The sequence below is a fragment of the Marmota marmota genome, unplaced genomic scaffold (assembly GCF_001458135.2).
Source record: "Marmota marmota marmota unplaced genomic scaffold, marMar, whole genome shotgun sequence".
In the NCBI taxonomy this organism is placed as follows: Eukaryota; Metazoa; Chordata; class Mammalia; order Rodentia; family Sciuridae; genus Marmota; species Marmota marmota.
In genome coordinates this window covers 14747444-14774094 of record NW_026000174.1, presented here as the reverse complement: position 1 = coordinate 14774094, position 26651 = coordinate 14747444, and the positions used below count along the sequence as shown (strand labels likewise).

Genomic DNA, 26651 nt, shown 5'->3' with positions numbered 1-26651 from the left:
GGGATATTCTGCCCTCTGAGCCTGCAGAGGGCTTTCCTAGAGAGAGAAGTGGAAGGCAAGCTCAGGATGTTCCAAACCAAAACCTGGAGATCCTGTGACCTGGAAGCCCAGACTTGGTCTTGGTTCACTGCTGGGATCCACCCAGGCTGGGCCTGGTACAGCACAGGGCCAGGGTCTCCTTTTGGCTGGATGGGCCTCCTCCAAAGAGAAATAAGAGGTGGTAGGTGGAGAAGGGGGTCCAGCAAATCCAGGTAGGGCCAGTCCTACAGATCTGAGACGGCAGCTCCTGAGTCTCTGCCCCTTACCCTCCCTCATGTTTCCTGAGGCTCTTATCACTACCTATTTACTCATTAACTAAAATAAATCCATTTCCCCTGCTAGAATGCTGGTGCCTCTAGGGTAGGGATTTCCTTTTGTGCCCTCAGGTGCCTCACTCCCTGGATCGAGCAGGTGGTCATTAAGTACTTGTAAAAAAGATGAGGAAGAGGAGGAGTGCTGAGGAGGAGGAGGAGGAGTAATCTTAGAAATGGGGAAGGGCCATCCCCGGCCTATCACAGACCAGAGGCAGAGCCACCCTCAGTCTAGGAGGGATTGGAGCTGGGGAGGGGGCTCTGCCCTTTCTCCCAATCACCTCTACCTGAGGCTCCCTCCTCAGTCCCTGGGGAGCACATGTCTGGATCTGTGGGGTTGGAGCCACAGACAACAGAACTGTTGTTCTCAGGGTCTCAGTCTCTCTTAATGGACCTTTCAGGCACTGCTGAGAAAACCAGGGTAATTGTTCCCTGTGGCAGTGATGAACAGGAACAGGACTCTCTCCAGACTTGAGAGAAGCCAGGAGAGGGCTGGGTGGGGGTGGGGAATGGTCTTGGGATGAGTGCCTTCCCTGGCCAGGCCCTGGCCCTTAAATCCTCCCTCTCTCCATCCTCCTAGCAGCCTTCGGTCTAGACTGCTTGTGCCCATTCTTGGGGTGAGGTGACTTGCTCCCAGCTGGGTGCTGGTTGAGTCAGCCTTGGCATTAGACACTTGAGCAAGGAGGTCCTCAGGAGCTGAGTGCGGCCCTGCCACTCGCCAGCTCTGCGTGGCAGCAAGTCACTTCCCCTCCTCCTCTTTCTCCGTTTCCTCATCTGCTGCTCCCCGGACTGCTGCAGGAGGCAGTCTGTGGTGCAGGGACTGACTAGCAGTAGGGGTTGCTCCACAGGGCAGGATCCACTCCCGTGTTCATGGACTGCAAGCAGAGTGCTCACTAACGCCGGTGAGTTTCCCAGGTGGGCCTTGGGTACTCCCAACTCCTCTGGAAGCTTCTGAGAGCATGCTGTGTTATCTACTTGCTGCCACTGGCGGCTCACTGCCGGGCGAAGCAGGTGCAGGACAGGTGTGGGGGGATCTGCCCACTTGTACCTGGAGCCTGCTGCACAGCTAGAAGGCACGCAAGGCAGGAGGGGAGGAGGCAGTGACCTGGGGACTGGGCTGTGCCTTGGTGGAGGAGTGGAAGAGTGGGACAGGATTTGGAGCCACATTGGTCTGAGTGTGGATCCTGAATGACACAGGACACTTTTCATTTCTGGGCCCCGATTTCTTACTATGGAAAGTGGGGGTAGTAATGATCTTTCCCTAAGATTTGTGGGTGTGTTTGTTTTGTTTTGTCTGGTGATATTGGGAATCAAACCCAGGGCCTCACACATGCCAGGTAAGCACTCCACCACCCAGCTACATCCCCAGCCCCTCCCCTGAGTTTTTAAAAACTGTTCATTGTAGTGTGGTGTTGAGGGTCCCCTTGGGACAGAAGCTGGGCCCTGCCCCAAAGGTTCCCCAAGAGCCTTGGTGGGAGTGAACAGGCAGGATGGCATGATCAAATTCCCATTTGGTCTGCAGAAGAGGCTTTAGGAAGCCTCTTTTTTTTTTTTTTTTGTATTGAGGATTGAACCCAGGAGGGCTCGACCCTTGAGCCACACTCCTAGCCCTTTTTAATATTTTATTTAGAGACAGGGTCTTACTGAGTTGCTAAGTGCCTCGCTCAATTGCTGAGGCTGGCTTTGAACTCTCAATCCTCCTGTCTCAGCCTCCCAAGCCGCTGGGATTATAGGCATGTGCCACTTATTTCTGTCTTCCCCCTTAAATCTTGGACAGACCAAGCTGACTCCATGTGAACAATGGGGAAATTGTGTCCCTTAGTCCAGGTGTGACTTGTGAAGTTAGAGAAAGCAGTGTGAATGAGTGTGTCCAAGGGAGCAGTATTTTCTATTGCACCCAACTCTGCTGATCCCACCACAGGGACAGCAGGCAGCACTCTGAGACATGCTCAGCCCTGGCTCCTGAAGGTCGTGGGATTTGCGTGTCTTACCACCTCTAGAATGGGCTGAAAGCCAACTCAGGGACAATCTCTCCACCCCTTGGTATGAAATGAAATGAAAAATGAGAAGGCTGTTGGCAGACTGTCAAGTGCTGTGCCTCTACACGTGTGTGCAAGTCCTTGGGTGTGTAGGCATGAGAATGTGCAGCTTGTGAACGTGTGCATGTGTGTGTAGCCTGTGCACACTCCACACTCTCCAGATCTGGCCAGGTGGGACTAACTTACACTGCCGAACTTACTCTTTGGCTGGGGCTCTTCTCCTCAAAGTTCTTATAATCATTTTTTTTTTTTTTTGTATTTCCTCGCCATTTGTTAGTTTACCAGAAAGGGAGGGGGCCACCAACCGGAAACCTAGCAATTGTGTCTGAGCCTGCCCCCCTGGCCCTATCCTGTGGCTTCCCTGGAGACCTGGCTGCTGGGAGCTCCCGCATGGCCCTGTTCGCAGGGCCAGGAGCTTGCTGGACACCTCTGTGCACTCCACCTGCCACCGCTTCTCCCTCTAAGGCTCTGTCCTGGCTGGCTGCTTTTGCATCATTGTCCCATCAACTCTTTATAACATCCCAGTATCCTCCAGGGATGCTGTCATTGTTCCCATTTTACTGGCAAGGAAATGAAGGCTCAGTAAGGGAAATGACTTACCCAGAATACCTACGGGACTAGTGGCAGTGCTCCGAAGTTTCAACCCAACTCACTCTGGAAATTTCTTTCTTCACTGTTGAGGCTGACCTGGTGGGCACGTGCTGCCTGGTTGACCGATGAACCCAGGAAAGAGCAAATGAGTAAATCTCACGTTCCGTGTTGAGCTGAAGGAGAAGGTTAAGCCGCCCCAGCAATGGCTGTCATTAATCCAATACCTACAATATGCCCAGTGTTTCACATAAAATGGACACAGCCCAGGCGATTGTCCTCTCCATTTTGCAGTGAAGGAAGCTGAGGATCAGAGAGGTTAAAGTGTCCTGTCCGCTGTGGGAGCTGGGATTACTGTGTCAGACTCCAGACCCAGAGCTCTGAGCTAGGATTTCTGGTTCCTTAGTGGAGGGCTGAGTTGCCAGAGCCTGGTGACAGATGGCCGTTCCAGAAGAGAACCTGGGGCAGGTCAAGAGTCTCAGGAGGCTGGGTTCACAGGGCAGGTGCTGCTTCACAGCACCCCAGCCCACCCCTCTCCCTGGGGCCATTTCCCCATTTGCCTCTGAAGTGGGTTTCTATTTTAGTCTGGCGTGGGGATCTGGCAGCCCAGCCTCTGACTCTTCTGCGCTGTCTGGTGACATGTCTAGTTATAGCCATTGTCCTGCTCAGGGAACATGGCATTTGTTCTCTTCCCGACACCCTCCCCCGCAACCTCCTGGTCTGAGGAGATGGCCCAAGCTGGGTCAGTGACCTCTGTGTCCACCCATGTACTGGACACCAGGGGCCCAGGAGCTAGGAGATCTAGGAATTCATGAAGTCCTCAGTAGCTGAGGCAGAGTCAGGCCCCCTGACTCCCAGGGCAGAACTTGTTTTCATGGCCTCAATGGAGTGAGACTGTTCAGTGGCACCAGGAGGCAGATCTCAGCTCAGAATAAGGAAAAGAATCTGTGTCATGCCAGAGGAAAGGGAAGCAGCCACTCAGATGGGCCCGCAGTTCTGGAGTGCCTTGTGCCTTCTGTTGGGGGATCAGGACATGACAGGGACAGACTCTGGCCAGGGGAAAGAAATCAGACTTCAAAATCCAAGCTGGGTTTGAATCCAAGCACCAGCATTTGCTGACTGTGGGATCTCAGACAAGTTACTGGACCTCTTGGAATCTCAATTTACCCATATGTAAAATGGGGTAATAGAACCCACCTGAGCAGTTTGTGGAATAGATAAAATAAGAAGCATATAACATTATCTGTATATCTTAGGAAGTCTTTATTCACCTCCCTCGGTGCCATGGAGAAATTCCCTTAGGCAACAGTTTGTCTGATGGTTGAAGCAAGAGACAAGATTTGTAAGATGTTAGAATCAACCCTGAAGAATCGCCAGTACTTGATATTATGGTGCACGGTGTCTCATCTCATGTCCTTGTCTTGGTTCTGGCCAAGCTCCTGAGGTAGACATGCCTCCCTAACATGGGGAGGAGCGCAAGAGAGGTTAGTGCCTCTGTTTTTTTTTTTTTTTTTTTAATGTGCAGGAGTAAATCAGAAAATAGATTGAAAATGAAACAACAGCCCTAGGCTTCCAGACCAAGCAGAAGATCTCCCCTCCCAACTCTTGGATTCATTGGTGAGATTCATTGAGGATTTGCTGTAGGCCATAATATCCACATCAGGTTTTATTAAATATTTAACTGAGTTAATACTGTAATTCACTTTTTTTTTTTTTTTTGCATCAGGGTTTGAACTCAGGGGCACTGGACCACCGAGCCACATCCCCAGCCCTATTTTGTATTTTATTTAGAGACAAGGTCTCCCTGAGTTGCTTAGTGCCTCGCTTTTGCTGAGGCTGGCTTTGAAATCATGATCCTCCTGCCTCAGCCTCCCAAGCCCCTGGGATTACAGGTGCGCACCACCACACCCCACAAGAGCTGGTTTTCTAAAGAACAACACTCCTCCTCTTGGAGGCTGCTTCTCCCTTTTCATTCCAGCTGCCAGGAAACTCAGTCAAAATTCCCTGATCACCTACCTTAGGATCAACATTAGACTGAAGCTTCTGTGTAATTTCTAAATCCCTGATCCTGGTTCTAAAAACATCAAGATGTAATTCACATTCCATAACACTTAACATTTCAAAGTATGCAATTCAGTAGATTTTAATATATTCACATTGTCCTGTGGAAATTCACAAGATCGTGCATTCATCATCACTATCTAATTTCATAATATTTTCATACCACGAAAAGAAACCCTGTGCCTCTTAGCAGTTACTCCCCATCCCTTTTCTCTTCCCACCCATCTGCCACAGAAACTACTAATCTTCTTTTCTTATGAATGTGCCTATTCTGGAAATTTCATGTAAATGAAATCAAACAATATATACTTTGGGGTGTCTGGCCTATTTCACTCAACATAGTGACTTCAGGGTTCATTCACATGGCATGGATCAGAATTTCATTTTCGTAGCTGAGTGATATTCCATTGTATGGGCATGCCATGTTTTGTTTACCTGTTCATCAATTGATGGACATTTAGATTGTCCATCAATTTTTGGCTGTTATTAATAATGCCAGTATCTATGTTCAAGTTTTTGGGTAGATATATGTTTTCAGTTTCCTTGGGTATATACTAGGCGTGGAACTACAGGGTCCTACAGGCGTTCCATGTTTAACTTGTTGAGGAGCCTCCAGACTGGTTTCCAGAGTGTCTGAGCCATCTTAGACTCAACAGCAGTGCGTGAAATTTCTGATTTCTCCATGTCCTTCCCAACTCTCTTCTTTGTATATCTTTTTCATGACAGCCATCCTAGTGGGTCTAAATTAATAGTATAGCGTCCGTCGACTTGCATTTCCCTAACCATTCCTTTTTGTGTGTTATAGATATTTTTGCCATTTTATTGTATGTATTTCAGAGGCCTTTTAGGACATCTTTTAGGGAGCAAGCTCCCCTTGGAATGGGAGAGTCCTGGGTTTGGATCCTACCTGTTTCTATCAGCTATATGACATTGTGTATTATTGGACACTGAGTCTCAGTTTCCCAACTTGTTAAATGTGAATTAAAGCCAGGTGTTGTGGCACACGCCTGTAATCCCAGTGGCTCGGAAGGCTGAGGCAGGAGGATCACGAGTTCAAAGCCAGCCTCAACAACTTAGCAAAACCCTGTTTCTAAATAAAAATAATAATAAAAAGGGGTGGGGATGTGGCTCAGTGGTTAAGAAGTCTTGGGTTCAATCCCTGGTACCAAAAAAGAAAAAGAGAAACCAGTTCTTTAGGTACTTAGCTCTAGTACCAAGACTCTGTACCCAGTAAACAGCAGCTCCTCTTTCCCCGTCTCCTCCCAGCTCCTGGAATCCACTATTCTACTTTTTGTCTCTATAACCTGGTCCACTCTAGGCATCTTATATAAGTGGAATCATACAATATTTGCCCCTTTCCATATGGATTATTTTACTTGGCATATTATTTTCAAGGTTCATCCATGTTATGGCACATTATCAGAATTTCATTGCTTTTTAAGGCTGCATAATAATATGTTGTGTGTATATAGCACATTTTGTTTATCAGTGTCAATGGGCATTGGGTTGATTTTTGGCTATTGTGAATAGTGCTGCTGTGATCCTTGCTGTAGAAATGGTTGTTTGAGTCCCTGCTTTCAGTTCTTTTGGTTGGAATTCTAAGAGTGGAATTGTGGGATGGTATGTTAATTCTATGTTTGTTTGTCTATTTATTTATTTATTGAGAAACGGTCATACTGTTTTTCACAGCTGCTATATCATTTGACCGTCAGGTCAGTAATGCAAAGGGTTCCAATTTCTCCATCTGCTCACCCACATTTTTTACTTCTTGTTTTAGGGGTTTTGTTTTCATACTAGCCATCCTAATGGGTGTGATGTGGTGGCTCCAGGTTTTAATTTTCATTTCCTTAATGGTGATGTTGAGCATCTTTGCGTCTTTATTGGCCATTTGCATATCCTCTTGGAGAAACATCTGTTCAAGTCCTTTGTTGATGTTTGAATTGGGTTGATTTTTGTTGCTTGCATCAAGTTGCAGGAATTCTTTATATATTCTGGATATTAGCCCTTTATCAGACATATGATTTTCAAATATTTTCTCCCATTCTGTGGACTGCCTCTTCACTCTGTTGATGATGCACTTTGATGCTCAAAAGTTCTGAATTTTGATGAGATGCCATGTATCTATTTTGTTGTTTTTGTTACCTGTGCTTTTGGTATCAAAGTGTTCGGGGCTGTTTTGATTGCAAGTGTCAAATGTAATTAACTTGGGCAAGAAAAAAATTCATGTAAATAAAGAGTCCAAGGTAGACCTAGATCTGACATGGCTAGATCCAGCAGTTACAGTGATTCTATCAGCATTCTATTTTTTGTATTTTTTGTTAGTCATATTTTCATCACTATAATCAAAGTACATAACCAGAACTACTTAGAGGAGAAAAAATTATTTGAGGCTCAAAGTTTCAGAGGTTCAGCCCCTGTTCATTGCTCTGGACCCAAGGTGAGGCCAAGAATCATGGCGGAGGTCCTGGCAGGGCAAGGCTACTCGGTTGAGTGCAGCCAGGAAGCAGAGGGAAAGAGAGTAAGGCTCCAGGGATAAAATATAAGCCCCCAAAGCATGCCCCTCCTGTGACCTACTTCATTTATTCCCCAGATGCCAAGAGTTACCACCCAGTTCAATAATCCTTTCAGATTATTAATCAAATAGATTAATCCACTGATTGGGTTACAGCTCTTATAATCATTTATTTCTGAACCTTGTTCCATCGTCTCACATAAGCTTCTGGGGGACAGCTCATATCCAAACCTTAGCAGTATCCTTTCTCCTGACTTTTTGCTGGGTTCCTACATTCTCACTTCAGTTCTTTCCAGCAGTACCATGGTCCTCACCGTTGATAATCCAGGAGAAAAGAGAGAGGGAAGCTTTCATGCTGGCTCCACCTAGATTGCTGAGGCAACTCTAATTGGTTGTCCCTGTTGGCTCTGGGTCAGGTGTCCACCTTGAATGAAAAAGATCAGCACTGAATAGGGCAGGAGGCTCCCCATAGAAAGAGGTGCTGAACAGTCAACCATTCCTCCCCCCAAAGAATCTGGGAATCTGATGGGCAGCCAGGGTTGGGAGGTCTGCTTGAAAGGGCGTCCCTCACCTTAGGCTTGTCAGCGAGGCCTGGGAGAAGGAGAAGGACTCCTAGTTGTTCCCTGCAGACTTCCTGAAGGAGGCAGCCCTGTGGCTGGTAGGAGACTGAGACCAGGACAGGCTGAACTGGTATACTGACAGCTCCAGCCCTGCTTGCCACCCTCAAGGGCCTCATTCAACCTCTGCCCTCCCTGTTCCCTCTACCTGAAGTGCCCTTTGCCGCATGTTCACTTGGCCATTTATTCCTGCCCCCTCAGTGAGCCTTCCCTGCCTGGGCTCCTGCATGACTCAGGCACTGATGTCTGCCTCACGTTACAGGGCACAGATATATGTCCCCTGTCCACACTGAGCTCCTGGGGGTGGACCTTGTTGTCAACCTCAGTCTCTGAGGTTTCAGTGGGAATTTTCCAGCTGCAGATGGCGGAAGAGGGAAGGCCAGAGACTGACAGAGCACTGACCAGGGAGCAAAGGAGAGCACAGCTGGTCCCAGGAACAGAAAGTAGATCAGGGCTTGACCCATCACGTGCAAGGGGCAGAGCAAGTGCTGAGAACCGAGAAGCCACAGTCTGCCTCTCTTCTCAGGAACTGGGAAGCTATAAAGGGCTTGGGAAGAGGAGTGAAAAGATCAAATTTTTGTTGAGCAAATGTCCCTCTGGCTGTAGAAAGGAGATGGATGACAAATGACAGAATGGAGCACAAACAGGTCCTGGTGACTGATGTGATGGGGGCCCTCAGGTCTGCAGCAAGGGAAAGGGCAAGGAACAGGCCTGGCCCACTGGCCTCTGCAGATGGGATTGGACACAGCAGGCACCTGACCTGGCCATTTTCACCAGTAGCTGTATCTACCCTGTCATCCCACACCCCCTTTCAACCTATCACTACCCCTGCTAGGGTCCAGATCAAGCACAAAGCCAGACTCTCAGGGGCCTGATGGAGGCTGCAAGTTCAAGGACCAGAGCTGGGACTCCACCCCATGGGAGACCTGGTAGGGCTAAGAACAGGGCGCAGCCTGGCTGAGCTCTGCTGATGGTGCATCTGGCTTCTTGGGGCAGGGAGGGGCTCGGGTTCCTCCACCCAAGAAGAGGTCTAGCCCAGATCCACAGTGCTCTGGAACAGATGGCACATGGCTCCTTCCTGTTTTGTCCCTGTCAGCCATGCCTTGCAGAGACACAGGCTGGGATAGAAGGGAAGTGACCCTTGGGAATGGTGTAGGACACAAGAGCCAGGCAGAGGAAGACACTGGTGCTGTGGGTACTCCTCTCTCCACCAGCTGAGTGCCCTCAGGATCCAGGGGCAAGGCTGGGGCTAGGAGCCAGGTACTGTCCCATGCCCAACACACACTCCAGTGTCCAGAGGACTGTGCTGTCCCAGGGCCAAATGCCTCTTGTTTCCTCTACTACAGAATGGGTATGAAGGAGATGAGAGGACTCCTCAATCTCTAAGGGCTCCCCTGCCCAGTCCAAGAGAGGAGGGCCTCCGTGGTCCTGGAAGGTGAGGCAAGTCTCCACTTACCTAAACTGTGCCTTGATTTCCCTGGAACGAAGTGCTAGCCAGGAGCAGCAGGCTTGGGGCTGGAACACAGAGCTGGGAGGATCCCCACAGGTTCACTGCAGGGTTACAGTGTCCTCTTGCCTGCTTCCCGCCTCAGCTTCCCATATGTGACCACAGGACTGGAGTAGGGCGTCTCTGACGCTCCTTACTATTCTGTCTTTCTAGCACTCTGGTTGTCAAGGCTCGTGGAGGGGTGGAAGCCTGCTGTGAGCCTCATTTTCAAGGTCCCTGATTTACTCCTATCTCTGGCCAGTCCCTGATGCCTCCCTGTCCATACCCAGGGTCCCACTTTGGACCCTATTTTCTCTGGTCTAGACTTTAAACACAACCAATCCATCCTCCATCCAATTTAAGGGACCTCCTAAATCTCAAAGTTAATGACTCTGGCCTGCTTGAGAAGCCATTGAGGAGCCAGGGTCAGTGGTGCACACCTGTAATCCCAGCCGCTCAGGAGGCTGAGGCAGGAGGATGGTGAGTTCAAAGCCAGCCTCAACAAAAGTGAGGCACAAAGCAACTCAGTGAGACTCTGTCTCTAAATAAAATACAAAATAGGGCTGGGGATGTGGTTCAGTAGTTCAGTGCCCCTGAGTTCAATCCATGGTACAAAAAAAAAAAAAAGAAGCCAATGAGGGCTCTCTGTAGCTGGCACCTACAATAAAGAGACCAAATGTGGGGCTGGGGATGTGGCTCAAGCAGTAGCGCGCTCGCCTGGCATGTGTGCGACCCGGGTTCGATCCTCAGCACCACATACAAACAAAGATGTTGTGTCCGCCGAAAACTAAAAAAAAAAATAAATAAATATTTTAAAAATTTTCTCTCTCTCTCTCTCTTTAAAAAAAAAAAAGAGAGACCAAATGTGTAGCCTGGCACTTCGAGGCCTGTTGGGACCTGGCTCTTATGACCTCCAGCTTCTCCTTCTGCTGGGCCCCTTCGCACCTGCAAACAAACACTCCCAGATACCCTGTACCCACATCTCTAGTGGGTCTCCACCTGGAACAACTTCCCTTTCCTTGTCTACACTCCACTGAAGAATCTCCTCTTCCAGAAGGCCTTCCTTTCTATTCCAGGAAGCGGTTGAAGCCTCCTCTGCCTTCCTAGAGATCCCCAGGTTTAGAAGTCCTAGCACACTTTAAGACATCCAGTAAATGTTCATCGAATGAATGAATGAGTGAAGTTGCAAGGTAGGTCGTTTCTTGTGAGGTTGGCTGCTTGGTCATATAATGATGAGCAAGACTAGGAGCTCCGCTCAGTGACAACTTACTGTATACCAGATGCCGGGCTCTTCAGTTCCATTATTTCATTTGAGACTCCAACAATGCTGCAATTATTCTTAATTTTTTATAATTAAAGACTCTGAGGCTCAGAGAGAGAGAAAGTCACTGCCCATAAGCTGAACAAGCAGGACAGGACCAGGTCTGTTGGGTACCAAGCTTTGCAGAGAAAGCAGTGATGGGTGGCAGAGGGGTAGAAATACCAGGAACGGGTGTTTGATCCAGTTCTGGCTGAAGACTTCTGGGTTTTCCAGGGAGCTCTGAAGAGAAACCTGTACCAGGAGGGGATAGCCACATTTTGTATCCCCCAGAGGTGCAGGGGCAGCTCTCACCTGCCACCCTCTGCCACCTTCCCCTGCTCCATCATCAGTTCCTCCTGTCCTGTGATAAAGACCACTGATGCCTTCTCAAACCAATGAACCAATGTCATGAGCTATGCAACGGAATCATCTCCAGCCAGTCTACCACCTGCGCTCTCTATAACCCCCCAAACAGATGTTCTGGAGGCGCCACTTGCCACCCTGTGCCCCACCCACCTTCTGGGCAGGGTCCAGACCCTTTCCTGGAAGCCACAGAGGCAGCTCCCCTCCCCCAGCCCTGCACCAGCCTCCAGTGGTGCCTAGATGTCAAGCCCACAGTCACCTGCAAAGACGCATTCCCCCCCAGGCCTGTTATGTCAGATCCCTTAGGAGATGTCCTCGGAATGGAGCTCAGTTGGTGGCTGGCTCCTCCATCCCATTTCACCAGCTTCACCTAGGAAACAGGGTGCCCACTGCTCTTCCTGGAGCTGGACCTGAGGACTTCCACCCTGCCCTGTGCTTGAACCCAGGGGTGTGGGAAGTGGGGTCAGAGAGGAAGTGTGATGTGAGGGGAGGAAGAGATGCAGCTGGAGAGGCATGTGAGAAGGGGTTTTCTGAGAGGAGAGAGTGGGCTGAAGGGAAGGAGCCACAGATGTGGTGTACTGATGAAGAGGGGCTAGAGGAGCTGTCTGGCTCTGGGGGCCTGAGGAGAGAAGGGAGCAGAGAGGCTTTATTAGGTGGCAGGAAGTTGTAGACAATTCCTTTGAAAGGGCCCTCTTTTTTTGGGGGGGGTGTACCAGGGATTGAACTCAGGGGCACTTGACAACTGACCCACATCCCTATCCCTATTTTGTATTTTATTTAGAGGCAGGATCTCACTGAGTTGCCTAGGGCCTTGCTAAATTGCTGAGGATGGCTTTGAACTCCTGATCCTCCTGCCTCAGCCTCCCAAGCTGCTGGGATTATAGGCTTGCGCTACTGCACCCAGCTTGAAAGGGCCTTCTTTACAGTGAAAAAGTTGAGGGTGTAAGGCTGACAAGATAGGACCCAGACTTAGAAGAGAGAGGAGGGAGTGAGGGGCAGTCTGATGGGCCAGGCATGAGGAGTACAAATTGACCGGCTGTATTCATCAGAATCCTGGGTTTTGGGGTAGAGGTCTAGACTCGCAAGGAATGGGAGGGAGGACAGGATGCTGGACCAGGTGGGGTGGGGGATACTAGATCAGAGACCCAGTATAGAGAGAGTGTGTGAGCAGGTTGGAAGGCTGAGAGACTCTTAGGAAAGCCAGTTGGGGCTAGTGTGGGCTCTGAGAGGTGGTGCAACATCTAGAGAAGACTTCAGACAGGGCAGGAAGGAAGGTCTGCAACACAGCCCCACCTACTCGCCCTGTTTACCCCCTCGGTTGGATTGCTCACAGCCTCAATCTCATACACCACCAGGTAGAAGCAGCCCCAGGGGTGGCTTAAGGGCCTTCTCTCCCTACATTTCTTCTCTATCTTCTCCCAGTCCCTAATAAATATGTGCTGTAAGTACAAACCACAGCTTACTGTATAAGTAGCCTCCAGCCGAGTCCCCTACATGCCCAAGTGAGGTTTCTTCCCCTAAGTCCTCTCTGTGTAGACCTTCTTGAGCCACCCCTGGAAATCCATGCCCCCAAAATATTTATTGAGCACCTACTTATGTGCCAGGCACTGGAGATGCAGCCGTGAACAAATGTGAAAAACCTGGTGGAGCTTCCATTCTGGTAGAGGGAGAGAGCCAGTAAGCGAGCAAGTAGAATAGTGTTACAAGAGGGTGAACACTAGCTAGAGAGAAGAACAGAGCAGGGAAGGGGAGCAGGAATCCACAGGTACATGTGTGGGGCAGGAAGTTGCAATGTCAGCTAGGTGCTGGGGAAAGCCTTGCGGAGAAAGGTGTCATTGGAATGAGGAACTGTAAAGGAGGTCTCTGCTCTTCACATTCCACATGCCACCACACTTCCAGGGTAGGAGCTGCCTGTCTCAGGGCTTGGTGTGATGAGGCACTTCTCCCAGGGAGCTCTCTCCTGATGGAATGCAGCAGCCTGGGAGAGGAGTGAGCTCCCTGTCATGGGAAATATACAAGAAGGAGGCAGACAAGCCCTGTCAGGGAGGTTTCCCAGGGGTTCCTCCTCTTGGGTAGGAGGTAAAAGAACTCTGAGTCAGATGATCTTAAGGCTTCTCCAGTTCTGAGAGTCCAGAACTCAGAACCCCCCTTGTCATTGACCCCTGGACTCAGGGGCCAGTGGTATATCTTATCTCCACCAGGTGGGCTCAGGCCTTGGAGGTGCTTGGGAGCCATCAGAGCAGCAGCCAAGATAGGGAGCTGCCTTTGGGGAGGAGGCTGGGCTCCCTGAGGCTCCTTGCATGCTGACTGGAGTTGTGCACAGACTGTCTGCTTTGGGGCCTCAGTGTCTGTGAAATGGGCGGAATCATAACCCATAACTACTCGGCAGTGTTGGCGGTCTGCCCTTCTTGAGGTCAGGCCTGGGGGGCCCAGGCAGGCTCAGAGATGCTATTCCTGTAGGCCTTTCCTTTACTCCTCCCGACAAATTTTCTCTGTCATCAGTCAAAACAAATATATATTTTTTAATTTATTGAACAAGGCAGCACCAAGGACAGAGCCCTGTTCTCATCTTTACTGACGGGATTCACTCATGCCATGTTTCCCTGTGCTTCTTGGTAGCTGGACTCCTTGATGGTCTTTGGGGCCCTAAAGGCAAAGCAGATCTTGTCCCCAGTTCCTGACCAAGCTATAGAAGGAGGGAGTCTGTCTGATATTGACCCTTGGTCTGGCTTCTCTGCCCTGACTCCTGTTTCTTTTCCTGTCCCAAGCTCCTCTGTTCCTGAGGGGCAGGTGTCATGGTGCGTCTACTGTGTGATTTGGCATGTTCCTAATCTCTCTGGTTTCAGTTTTCCTGTAGGGAAAAGTCACCTCTTTCCTGAAAACAGATTTTATCATTGTTCAGATCTGTATTGTCTTCCATGCTCGCCAGTGACTCGCCATGCCACCTTGGGCGAGTCACCAGCCTTCTCTGAGCCTGTCTCCTCATCTGAGAAATGGGAGCAAAACCAACCACCACCCAGGCACTTATAAAAGAGCAAGTGAGACCCTGGAGCAAATGCACCCAGCGCAGTACCTGGCACCTACTGAGTAGCTAAGAAGCTAGCAGCAAGTAGCTTAGAAAAATGAGACTCAGGAAGGTGAAGTGACCTTCCCAGGTTGCACAGCAAGTGGGTGATAAATCTAGGATGGTGCCCAGGCTCCTGGCTTCCCATTTTCCCTCCCAGGAGCCACTGAGAATGACACAGCTCTTACTCATGGGAAATGAGCTGGGGGTGGGGGAGCTTCCCTGGCTGCCCCTGTGATAATCAGTCTCAATCTGGCAGACCCTCTGTCCCCTCCTGCCCTCTTCTGGTGGCCTTCAGATACGTGGTAGGTTCTCACCTCCCATGCAGGAACACTGGTGTTTGGGGACCAAAACTGTGGGCAGGGGTCTGTGGAAAGAGGAGGGGGAGGCATGGGGCACAGTTCCACAGGCAGGACACCTGATTTCAAGTGACAGAATTCTAGGTCCAATGAACTGAGACAAAAAGTGAATTTATCAGACATACCACCAAAAAATTCTGTGGCAGTTAAAGTTTCGGGTGTAGTGGGAACCAGGTGCTCCATGATGTTCTCAGGAGCCCATGTGTTCCCATCTCTTCACTCTGCCTCCCTGTGGCTTTATTTTTGGATGGTCTCCCTGGTGGTGAGTCTCTGGTGCCTAGGACAGTGCCTGGCACAGAGTCAACTGGCGATAGCAGATCTAGATTCACTTCCTGCCAGCTTTGCAAACCCAGTGGCAAACTTGTCTCCTTCCCAATCTTCCAGCAAACGCCCCAGAACTGATTCCCAAGCACCCAGGGAAGGTGGCCTTTGCTGGGTTTCTGTTCTCGCAACTAAAAGGCTCAGGGGTCACTCCAGGTAAACTGGCTAAATGGGCTGCACAAAATAACCACACAAAAGACACAAGTAGCTTTTTCTTTGGGGTCACTGTGACGGCTCCTCTGACCTTAAGGGTTCGCAGAAAGAGAGAGAGCGAGAGCACTCGCTGACCCCTTTTATTGAGGAGAAGCTATTCAAATGAGGCAAGGGGTCAGGTTTCAAGGGGCTGAGTCTATCTTCATGATGTCCACTGTCAGCAGGTTGACTGACACCTGGGTAGGCCACACCCAAGGACACAGCAAGAGAAGGGGACACACACAAGGCATTTCCATGGAAGATTCTATCCTAAACAGGGCAAGGGGTTATATTACAAAGGATCGGGTGAGCATAGCTTCACCCATGGGGCTGTAGCAAGATACACCCATGCACGAGACACCAACCCTCGAACCCATGAAGGGTGGGGAAAGCTCTGCCACATTTCTGTGGCTGAGCGCCTCAGCACCCAGCTGGGGAGTGTGACTCAGTCACGTGCAAGGTTGGTCTCCCACAGGCCTTCCCATCCCCAAGGTGGCCACAGGGCCTGAGGAGCCCACTTGCAGACCCACCTCTCCAAGATCCTCCAGACTCTGAGAAGGAGAGGATCCCCCAAAGGCAAAGCAGGGGCGGGGCTTCATCATGAAAGAGGGTCTGGTGGGGAGAATCTGCACAGGAACCCAGCAGTGAGTGACTGCAGGGCAGGCCACGTGCTGGACTGCAGCCATCTCTTCCCGGATGGAGCCCGGTTATCTGGGAGGATGGGCAGGTTCTGAAGGCACTGGGGAGGCTGCAGCAGCCAACTTCTCACAGCCAAGCAGCCTCCTCTGACTCCAAGCGGCCCCCTCCACAGGGAGTGGGCAGAGCCCAGGGTACAAGCAAGGCCCACAGCCTGCCCGCCACACTGGATCCAGGACCAGGGTTTATAGGAAGGCCCTGAGGGGTGCTGTGGCCCCCAGGGGGCAGGAAAGCAGGACCCAGAGCTCCTCCTGCGCTCCCCACCTGCCCTGCCTGGTTGCTTTCTGGCCTTCTGCTCTCTCCCAAGCTCCTCAGCCTCACCCTCCCTGCAACCTCTCAGCTCTGTGTCCACTAGGGCTGCCAGCATCCCCAACCTCCTTCAGCCAGAGAGAAACTCTTGCTAACTTTGCCACGCCTCAGTTTCCTCATGTGCCAAGCGGGGACAGTAATCATGAAGATTGGTGGGCCAGTCACCAGTGAGGGTTTTGCACAGAGCTTGGCACGTTGCCCATGCTCCATAAAGCCCTGTGTCTCGGGGCAGGTGGGGACCCTGGGAGCGCCAGCACCTGGCAACTAGGGGCTCAGAAGATGCAAGTTCCTTCTTTGTTCAGAAAGAAACCAACGGAAGTATTCCCAACCCCCAAGTCCCCAAAACTGCTGCTTCCCTTTCCTTGCTCTCAAAATGGAGGTTTCAGTTCCAATTTTAATTCCTGTGGAGCAGGAGAGAAGAAAGGGAAGTGGAAAAGGAGAAGAGAAAGCAAGTGCCCTCCCCTCCCTGTGCCCCGCTGCCAAGTTTGCCTGTCTCTGCAGTCAGTCTGATACCACATGTAGGACCAGAGCTCTCCAGCTGGGGATGCCATCCACTGTCATCTGGCTCCCAAGGAGGCATGGCCTCGGGTTGGCCTGAGGTGGGCTTTGCAGCACCTCTGCCCCAGGTCAGATGTTGTCCAGGGTCAAGACTGGGTTGATACCTGGAGCACGGAGGGCATCATGACCCAGCAAGGTAGTTGCCATAACTAGCCCTGTTTATTAGCCCAGAGTCAGAGAGGGTAGTGGCTGACCCCAGGTCATGCAGCAAGTTGTTGGTGGATCCCAGCCCATCTGACTCCTCAGGGGAAGGAAGCTGGGTCTTGACCCCTGTCATCCTGTGCCCTTGCTACTAATCTCATGCACCAGGGGCTCAGCAAGGGAGTTCCCGGGGCTTGGTTTCCCAGCAGGCAGGCCGGCCAAGGTCGGGAAGCTTCCCAGGCCCATCTGTGTCTGGCCGCTTTCTGCCTCAACTGGCTGGCGGGCGGTGACTCAGGCTTTGGGCTTCTGGTTGACTGGCCCCTCATCCATTCAGACACAAAGGCCTTAGAGGCGGGACAGGTGTGGGGTCATCAGAAGGGCATCCTGAGACCATTGAATCTAAGTAGCTGAAAGAGCTTTGGCCTTGTCAGTTCTTCCTTGGGTCCAAACTCAGCTGCTTCTGCTGCAGAATTGACCTCGTGGTTGTCACCTGAGCCAAGAAAAGGAAATCAGCAGAGGTTGTCCTCCTGTGGGGTGAAGGGCTTCAGTGTTTCTGCTGAGGATGTGCCTAGAGTGGAGACAGCAGCACTCTTGGGGCCTGTACCTCAAAAAGGCAGGATTTGGCACCAGCCCTGTCACCACTACCAATGTCCCCAAGGCTCCTATGAGCCATATTGATCAGAGTGAAGGTCTGAGAACTTGAACTTGTATGGAAGGATAAGTAGTAGAAAGGACAGAGAAGTGGGTCAGAGGAACTGAGGCTAGGCACCCAGTCCTAAGGTGGCTCAGTGCCAGTCCCAGAGGGGCAGTTCCTGCTGTGTGCTGACCATCCCGGACTGTCCACTGGCGCCATCTCATGGCCGCAGGCCCTCACTGCAAGAAGACACCTGCCCCAGTGGTAGGAACCAAAATATTCAGATGTTCCAACCCAAGTCCTGCCCTGGGACTGACACCCCCTAGGAATCCCTCAGAGCTGTACAGATAGTGACCTGCCCTGGTGGGGGTATCCATGGGAGGTCATCCTGGGGGATCTGCTACTGGGTGGTAAGTAGCCCAAGCTACCTGTTCTCCTGGTCCCCAGCACCGTTCAAATCATACAGGGAAGTCCATGGTTGGACAGCGACCTCCTGAATAAGCAGTAAGTGCTCAATTTGTGCATGACCAGGTGTTTACCAGCAGTTCAAACCTGAACTTTCTCAGTTTGGTCCAAACTTTAAGCTCCAACTCAGTTCCTCAACTTGCTTGCCTGTAAAATAGGTTTGGGGTGAGCTCAGGGCCCCAATTGCTCTTTGGTTTTAGAGGTGTCCTCAGTGTCTTACAGACTGAAGTGAGTCCTCACTCCCTTTGAACGATCATCCTCCCAATATTCTGGTGGCCACTGTGACCACAGTCTACTGAGACAGCTCAGGGAAGGGGTGGGCTTGTCCCAAGGAAGATTGTGAATAGGGACAAAGTGGGGAAAGAGCCCAGGCCTCCGATCCCAGCATAGCACTCCCTCCCTGCCCCCTACCTAGTTGCTATATATGCTACAAACCAAAGCCAACTTCCTCCAGGTCACCCTCCTTAAATGCTGCCTCAGCGCCTGGATCTGGCTTTCTGGGGACAGTGAGGAGCCACCTCTCTTTCTCTGGTTGTCCTAACAGCTCCAAGGCCTGGTTTGGTGGTAAGGAGGGGCTGGGAGGGCTTGGCCCAGGCTGGAAGAATCCTGCTTAGGTGAGTTCCTGGGGGCATCCCCTCTCTCCTCACCACACACACGCCTCCTGAGCTCTGGGCCTGCTTTGTGGAAGGGACAGTGAAGGGGTTGTGAAGGGGACATGGGAGGAGCTGATGATATACAATAGATGCTCAATAAATGCCTATGGAGAAAAGGAAACAGGAGGAGAGAGGGATGAGCATAAGCCAGTAGTTGAGTGGATTGGCTCACAGAAGGAAGGGGAGACGGGCTGCTGGTGGATGAGCTATTGAATGATGAAGAAAGGAAGGGGGGATGCAGGAGCTAATGACTGGGAAAATGAACATGGATTCCCAGTGGCTCTGGTGTTACAGCTAAGGAGGGACCAAGAACTTTAACCATCCACCTACCCATTTGACAAGTGAGACTACAGCAAGGGCTGGGAGAAAGGAAACTGATGGGCCTGTGGGGGCTGGTGGCCTCTGGTCTCCCCTTAGCCTGCCCAGTCCCCTCAGCCCCCTCTTTCCAGGAAAGAGGGGTTCCAGGAAGGACACCTTTCTCCGCCTCCTTGCCCCTCGAGGCCCAGTTTCCGCCAGGCTGAGGGGCGGCAGGGAGGCGGTGGCCCCTGCAAGGGCTATTTCAGTCAGAGACAGCCCTGCCAGGAAGCAGAGGAAGCTGTCCACCCACTGGAGGTGATACAGCCCGACTGAGGTCTGCGTGTGGAGAGCCCCACGTCTGGCTTCCCTGGGCCCCAGTACGCTTGGGACCACCAACCTACCACAGGGACAGGAGGCTGCATGTGAGTGTCACTGCGTTTTGGGGCCGTGGGCTGGTGGGGGGTGGGATGGAGGGTAGCTGGAGACAAGGAGCTATAACTTCAGGCCAGCAAGCTGGGTCCAGCACTGACCTAAAAGAGGCCCACAGGATTCCACCCAGCTGGGGGATCAAAAAAGGAAGAAGCAGGATTGGGCCTGGAGCTTGGTGAACACTGAGGATCCTGACAAATGGAGATGGACTGAATGGCACCTGTGCGAAGGGAACGGCAAAGATGGGCAGGCCGGAGAGGGCGTCTGGCTCTGTGACTGGCAGTGGCTGTGTGGCTGTCTCTATGTCTTGGGAACAGTGTGATTGGGGAGGAAGGGTATTTCCCTGAGGGCAGAGGATGCTGGGAAGGATATGGTCAGAGCCAACTCTTTGAAAGCCCACACCATGGGCAGCTAGTGGGGCAGGGGTCAGAGCTGGTCCAGGACTTGGGGCCTAAGAGTTGACCACAGACATGAAGACCAAGTCCAGCTGCTACCTAGAGGTGGGGGCCAAGCAAGCCTTCCCTCAGGCAGCCCCTGCCAGGAACAGGGAGGACAGCTCAGCCCTCCCAACCCCTCAGAAGATAGAGTGAAGCTCTGATAGGGAGCCAGAACCAGGCCTCTTTCCTGGGCCAGAAAGATTTGCCCAAAGAGCAGGACAGTTCCCTGGGCCCTCTCTACAGCCCCTGACTCCTTCCAAGAGGGAGAGGAAGGTCCCCAGAGGACCAGGGAGCAGGAGAGGCAGAAACCAACAGGAGTCTCAAGCCACCTGAGGCAGAGGGCTCTCTGTAGGGCAGGGTCTGATGGCGACAGGCCTCCCAAAGGAAGGTTAGGGACACATCTCCCTTCCACCTACACCGGTTCTCGCAGACCCTGCCTTCCCCACCTCACTCCCCACCTGGGGTATCCTTATACCCTTCTCCACCCACAGAAATCCTCCTCAGCCACCAGGGGCTTGCTCCAAACTTCAGCTCTGAGAAGTCCTTTCCACCCTGTGGCTTCCACTGGTCTTCCTCAGACTGGCACATCTGTAGCTATATAGACTGGAGCTCTGCGCCTGTCTATGTCTATATACTATGCCACCTCCACGCATTCAGCAGGCAGTGAGTAAAGGCCCAGCAGGTGGAAATGGGAGAATGAATGCATGCACCAAAGAACGGCCTGGATGAATGAACATAGAGATGAAAAATGAACCTCCTCTTGCCCATAATCGTCTTGGGTTCCTGGCCACTCTGGGGGCGGGTGGACTCTGTGCTTCTTCCTCTGTCCCTGCCCCACACACCCACATTCTCTCAGCTGGACACAGAGCAGTCCAAGCATACGGGCTGAAGACCCACCAAAAGTCTTTGGTAGCCAAAGGTGATATGGGGGATGGAGTGCAGACCAGAGAATCTAAACATCATTTTGTTCAGGATTTGGGTAAAATAGCTGAACACAGTGACATATGCCTGTAATCCCAGGGACTTGGGAGGCTGAAGCCAGACAATCATAAGTTTGAGGTCAGCCTGGGCAAGTTAGCAAGACCCTGTCTTAAAATAAAATAAAAAGAGCGGGCTGGGATTGTGGCTCACAGGTAGAGCACTCACCTAGCACGTTTGAGACCCTGGGTTCAATCCTCAGCACCACATAAAAATAAATAAATAAAATAAAGGTATTGTGTATAACTAAAAAAAAAAGAAAACCTGTTTTTTTAATAAATAAATAAAAATAAAAAGGGCTGGGGGGGCGGCTGGGGTTGTGGCTCAGCAGTAGAGTGCCCGTCTAGCATGGGCAAAGCCCTGAGTTCGATCCCCAACACCACACAAAAATAAATAAATAAGCTACAACTAAAAAATAAATATTAAAAAAAAAAAATCATAATAAATAAAAAGGGCTTGGGAGGTAGCTCAGAGGTAGAGTACTATTGGATTGAATCTCCAGTACCCCCCCACACACACAAGAATTTGGGTAAAATAATTTCACTAAAATCAAATTTTAAAAATTTGCTCTAATATAACTTTTTAAAAGTCTCATAAGCTCATTTATCAGGTATAGTCACATTAAAAACGGCTAACACAGTGCCAGGCACCGATCCTCACAACAACCTTATAAGGCAGGTACCCTATGTCCCATTTTACAGATGGGGAAACTGAGGCACAGAGGTTAAGTAATGTGCCCAAGGCCACGCAGCTTATTTGTGGCAGGGCTGGGATTTGAACGTAGGAATCTGAATCCATATACTCAGACTTGATTCCTTTCCTGGGCCATAAAGATTTGCCCAAAGAGCAGGACAGTTCCCTGGATCCCCTTTGAGTACCTTTGCAGGACTTCATATTTTTTCTGGGCCTCGGTTTTTCTCATCTGTTAAACAGAGTGAGGACTGGATTATCTCAAAGGCTTTGCTTTCCAGATCCATTGGATTTAAGTAGTAAACTCTCCCTAGACATCAATGATATGGAAATGTCATTATCCAGGAGGCTCCAGAAGTCATACTCCAACAGGAAACCCCTTAAGGAATTTGGGCTGGGCTGCTAAGTTCCCCAAAACCCAGCCTGAACCAGTAAGAGGTGGGACAAGATGTAAGATGCAATGACATGGTATTTATTGAGCACCTACTGAATCTCAGGCCCATGACACATTTTACTGTTCAGGCCAGCAAAGGCAGGCGGCATGACCTGAGCTGTCCAGTGTGACAATCTGGGAGCCAACATCGGAACCCAGGCCTGCCTGCTTCTGAAGCTGCCCTTATCACTTCCACATCCCATGTCTGTGGGCCATGCCAAGCTGCTTCCTCTGAATCAGGTGGTCTGGTTCTGGCTATAGCTCTGCTTCTAACTCAGTAATTAAGTTTGAGTTGTCCCTGCTCATCATTGCCTCTGGATTTCCATCTATATAAAACTGATCCCTCACCAGTTGTCTTCAGGAAAATGGTTTTCACTAAGGACACCAGGGGGCGCTGTGGCGTCCACCTTTGCTAGTCCTACCTTGGTATCCTCAAGTCAATTGGAAAGAAACCTTAGGGATGCCTTGGGTCACCTCCTTGCCCTACTTTACAGATGAGGAGGCTGCTACCAAACCAAGAACATGGCTTTTGGAAGGTGGAATTCAGACTGAGGAAGTTGGAGCTGTCCTCAGGAAGCTCATGATGTGTGGATCATTCAAATGGGTTAACTAAAAGATACCAGGAACCTCTCTGCCCTGGACCCCAGGTCTGGCTCTAAGATACAGAGAGGCACCAAACCTGGCACTTCTCAGAAATTCCTCAGTCTGTGAGAGACAGGTAGATCCACCATAACCACAATCTCCATACCCTAGGGAGCTCAGGGGAAGCCCTAGATAGCATGACTTAGGGACTTAAAGGTGAGTGCAGCATTTCCCCCATTTCACAGATGAGGAAACTGAGACTCAGAGAAGTTAGATAACTATCCCAAGGTAAGCAGCAGAGCTGGGTTTCAAACCCATGTTCATCAACTTCTACTAACAAAGAAGGAGACACATGACCAGGGTTTTGAAGGATGAATAGAAGTTCCCTAGGAAGGCTGATGGGAAATAAATACTATAGAATAAAAGTAAATTGGATTTCTCCCAGGTTTGAGCTTCATTGTACAGTAAGTTTCCCTGAAGTGAGAGCTATGTGGGGCCTCAATGAGGTGGTAAGTATAACAGATGACAAAGTTAGTGCTCTAATTGTCCAGATAGAGAGATGGAGGCCCAGAGAGGGCCAAGGCCTACTGGTGGTTGGTGAGCATGTCACTGACAAACTGTGTTTTGTTTCCCCAGCCTCTCCAAATGTAGGAAGCCCAGCTGGGCAGAAATGGAGTGGGACAATGGCACAATCCAGGCCCAGGGCTTGCCACCCACCACCTGCGTCTACCGCGAGGACTTCAAGCGGCTGCTGCTGCCACCTGTGTACTCAGTGGTACTAGTAGCAGGCCTGCCACTCAACCTCTGTGTCATTGCCCAGATCTGCACGTCCCGCCGGGCTCTGACTCGCACAGCTGTGTACACCTTGAACCTGGCCCTGGCTGACCTCCTGTATGCCTGCTCCCTGCCCTTGCTCATCTATAACTATGCCCAGGGTGACCACTGGCCCTTTGGAGACCTGGCTTGCCGCCTGGTACGCTTCCTCTTCTATGCCAACCTGCACGGCAGCATCCTCTTCCTCACCTGCATCAGCTTCCAGCGATACCTGGGCATCTGCCACCCCCTAGCGCCTTGGCACAAGCGGGGGGGCCGCCGGGCTGCCTGGCTGGTGTGTGGAGCTGTGTGGCTGGTGGTGACAGCCCAGTGCCTACCCACTGCCATCTTTGCTGCCACAGGCATCCAGCGGAACCGCACCGTCTGCTATGACCTGAGCCCACCCGCCCTGGCGGCCCACTACATGCCTTACGGTATGGCCCTCACGGTCATCGGTTTCCTGCTGCCCTTTGCAGCCCTGCTGGCCTGCTACTGCTGCCTGGCCCGCCGTCTGTGCCGCCAGGACGGCCCTGCAGGGCCCGTGGCCCAGGAGCGGCGTGGCAAGGCTGCCCGCATGGCTGTGGTGGTCGCGGCTGCCTTTGCCATCAGCTTCCTGCCTTTCCACATCACCAAGACGGCTTACCTGGCGGTGCGCTCTACCTCCGGCGTCTCCTGCCCTGTCCTGGAGACCTTCGCCGCTGCCTACAAAGGTACAAGGCCCTTCGCCAGTGCCAACAGCGTTCTGGATCCCATCCTCTTCTACTTCACCCTGCACAAGTTCCGCCGGCGGCCTCATGAACTCATGCAGAAACTCACAGCCAAGTGGCAGAGGCAGGGTGGCTGAGTCTTCCTAGGCGGAACCCAGGGCCGTGCCTGTGGCCAGGACACCAGAAGTTCCACCAACCCCAAACCACACAGAGAGTTAAAATGTAACTCAACTAGTCACAGATAGCCCCTTGAAGACCCCAGATCTCTCTGTGGTCACAGAGACCAAGAGGCCTGGGCCTCCAGAAGCTTCCAGTCAGTCATAGACAGTTAAAAAAAAAAAACATGCTAAAGGTTGGGGATGTAGCTTAGTTGTAGAGCACTTGCCTGGCATGCATGAAGCCCTGAGTTCAATTCTCAGCATTGCCAAAACCAAACAAAAAGATTGTTGCCGGGCACAATGGCATACGCCTGTAATCCCAACAGCTCAGGAGGTCAAGGCAGGACAGTCACAAGTTCAAAGCCAGTCTCAGCAACTTAGAGAGTCCCTAAGCAACTTAGCAAGACTGTCTCAAAATAAAAAAATAATAATAATAATTAAAAAAAAAAGAGCTGGGGATGTGGCCCAGTGATTGAGTGCCCTTGGGTTCAATCCCTGGTGCCAAAAAAGAAAAAGGAAAACCATGTTAAGCTGCTCATAGAAATATAGTGTGACATGTACTGTAACAGAGGCTTTGTACTGTATGCTGCGCTGGAGTACATCTGTGGAGTCCCGGATGAGGGGGATGAGGGAAGATGCACAAGGAAGTGAGAGCTTCCAGGATGTGGAATTTGAGCTGGGTTTTAAAAGATGAATGAAAGCTCTCTGGTGAAGAGGAACCAAATCCCATTTATTTAGCAAACCTTTACTGAGACCTGGGTGGTTCTGAGGCCCCAGAAGAACCAGACCCAGCCCTGCCCCATACAGGCTCCCAGGTCCTGGAGGTGCAAACACAGACACAGTGATATCAAGGCTGGGATAGACAGAGGCATAACTGGAGGAGGGGTGCCCAGAAGATCTCATGACCCAGGCTAAGGTGTTAGGAAAGATCCCTCTAGGAAAGGGCCATCTGAGCCAGATGGCAAAGGCTGAGTAGGAGTTCAGCAGATGAGGTGGGGACACTTTAGTACAACCTGGGCCAGTCTCCTGCTGGGCTCTGCCCTGGGGCAACTGGGCTGAGCATTAAGGAGCAGGGCATGTGGACTCCATGTGTCCCACAGCCACTCTCCAGACAAGGACAGGAGGTGGCAAGGTGCTGCAAGCTCAGCAGGGAGAGGAATGGGGGACACTTCTTAGAAGAGAAGGCACTGGTGGAAGGCACTGTGGGCACAAAGCCTCGAAGTAGCAATCAGCTGAGTATGGCTGTAAAGCAATTAAACCTGAAAGCTTGTATACAGGACCAACGCCCAGAAAAGGAGCTGTGGGGCCAGAGCATTACCTGCTAAGAAAAGCCCAGAGCCACCTCCCCTTCATTGCCTCTTCCAAAGTGGATCTCAAGACAAGGATATCCTCGGGGCCTGGGCACCACCATGACCCCCCAAGAGAGGGGAAACAGCACTTCAACACTGCATCATTCTAAAAGCAGAAGCCAAAAACTTGAGAAGACTTAGGGCCGCCAGGAGGCTGCGACCCGGAGGTCCTGTGCCTGGGAAGCCCTGGTCTCATGGCAGACTGTCCTTGCTGTGTTCCACACCTGTCCTCTCGGGTCCCTCATTTTGACCTGTCGGAGCCTAGAAGGCTGCCTTGCTATCCCCTGTGGAGGCGCCTCAAACACAGATCTAAGTCTCTAAGATCTCAGTACAAAGCCGAAAGGCATCTTTACTGCAGGCAACTCAAGGAGGCAGGAAAGTGAAATCAAGGGCCCAAGTCCTCATCCCCACCTCTCCCCCAGCACTTTCCCTGACCATTGCTCTGGGGCTCCTCATCCTCTGTTCTGGTTTCTCTTCCCCACCCTAAACCAACCCTCCTTCCCCTGCAGTCCTCCCAGACAAGTTTCTCTCATGTGGAACCATCTAGCCTGCCCTTGGCTGCTGGTGCAACAGACAGCTATATAAGCAAGGAGTCCTCCATTTCAGAAGGTAGAGCTGGGAGAGGAGAGGGCAGAAGAACAGGGCTGGAGAAGAACTGTGAGTGAGTTCTGGAAAAATCTTTAAGCCCTCTGTAATCTCCAAGGTTGCCGAGTAACAGGGACATCCAGAGAAGGGTTTCAGGAAATTTAACTCCTAACACTGTCAGAGGTGTATTTGTAGATGGTTGAGGAAGAGAAAAAAACAGGCCCAACCCACCTTGGGAATCTACTTACTGTCCTTACTGGAGAAGCTGGTAATTTGGACAGGAAGAACTTTGTATTCTTTTGGCCACAGTGAGAGAGATGTGTGGGGACATTAGAAGACAGGGTGTTTTCAATTCCCCATAGGATGCAATGGGTGCCAAGCAGGTCAGATGTTACCCACCTTGCATCCAGCCTGTTCAATAGGGAATGTGGGCAACCACAAGCAGAAGCCTGACTGAGCCCTGTTGAGAGGGCCAGGTTACTGTC

The 26651-nt window shown here is 51.2% G+C and overlaps 1 protein-coding gene across 6 annotated transcripts in view; it reads left to right on the top strand.

Moving 5' to 3' along the window:
- Positions 1 to 24403, top strand: part of P2ry6 (pyrimidinergic receptor P2Y6) — a 33553-nt gene extending 9150 nt beyond the window's left edge. Inside the window, exons 1-3 of one of the 6 annotated variants that reach the window (XM_048788100.1) lie at positions 857 to 1252; positions 10730 to 10843; positions 23191 to 24403. In XM_048788100.1, coding sequence (XP_048644057.1) covers positions 10827 to 10843; positions 23191 to 24211 — 1038 coding nt within the window. In that variant the 5' untranslated portion in view covers positions 857 to 1252; positions 10730 to 10826 and the 3' untranslated portion in view covers positions 24212 to 24403. Of the gene's footprint in view, positions 1 to 856; positions 1266 to 10729; positions 10844 to 15704; positions 16952 to 17478; positions 19428 to 23190 lie in introns of those variants that run through there. The other 5 variants (XM_048788104.1, XM_048788101.1, XM_048788103.1 and 2 more) reach the window with 5 other exon arrangements.
- Positions 24404 to 26651: the final 2248 nt, after the last annotated feature.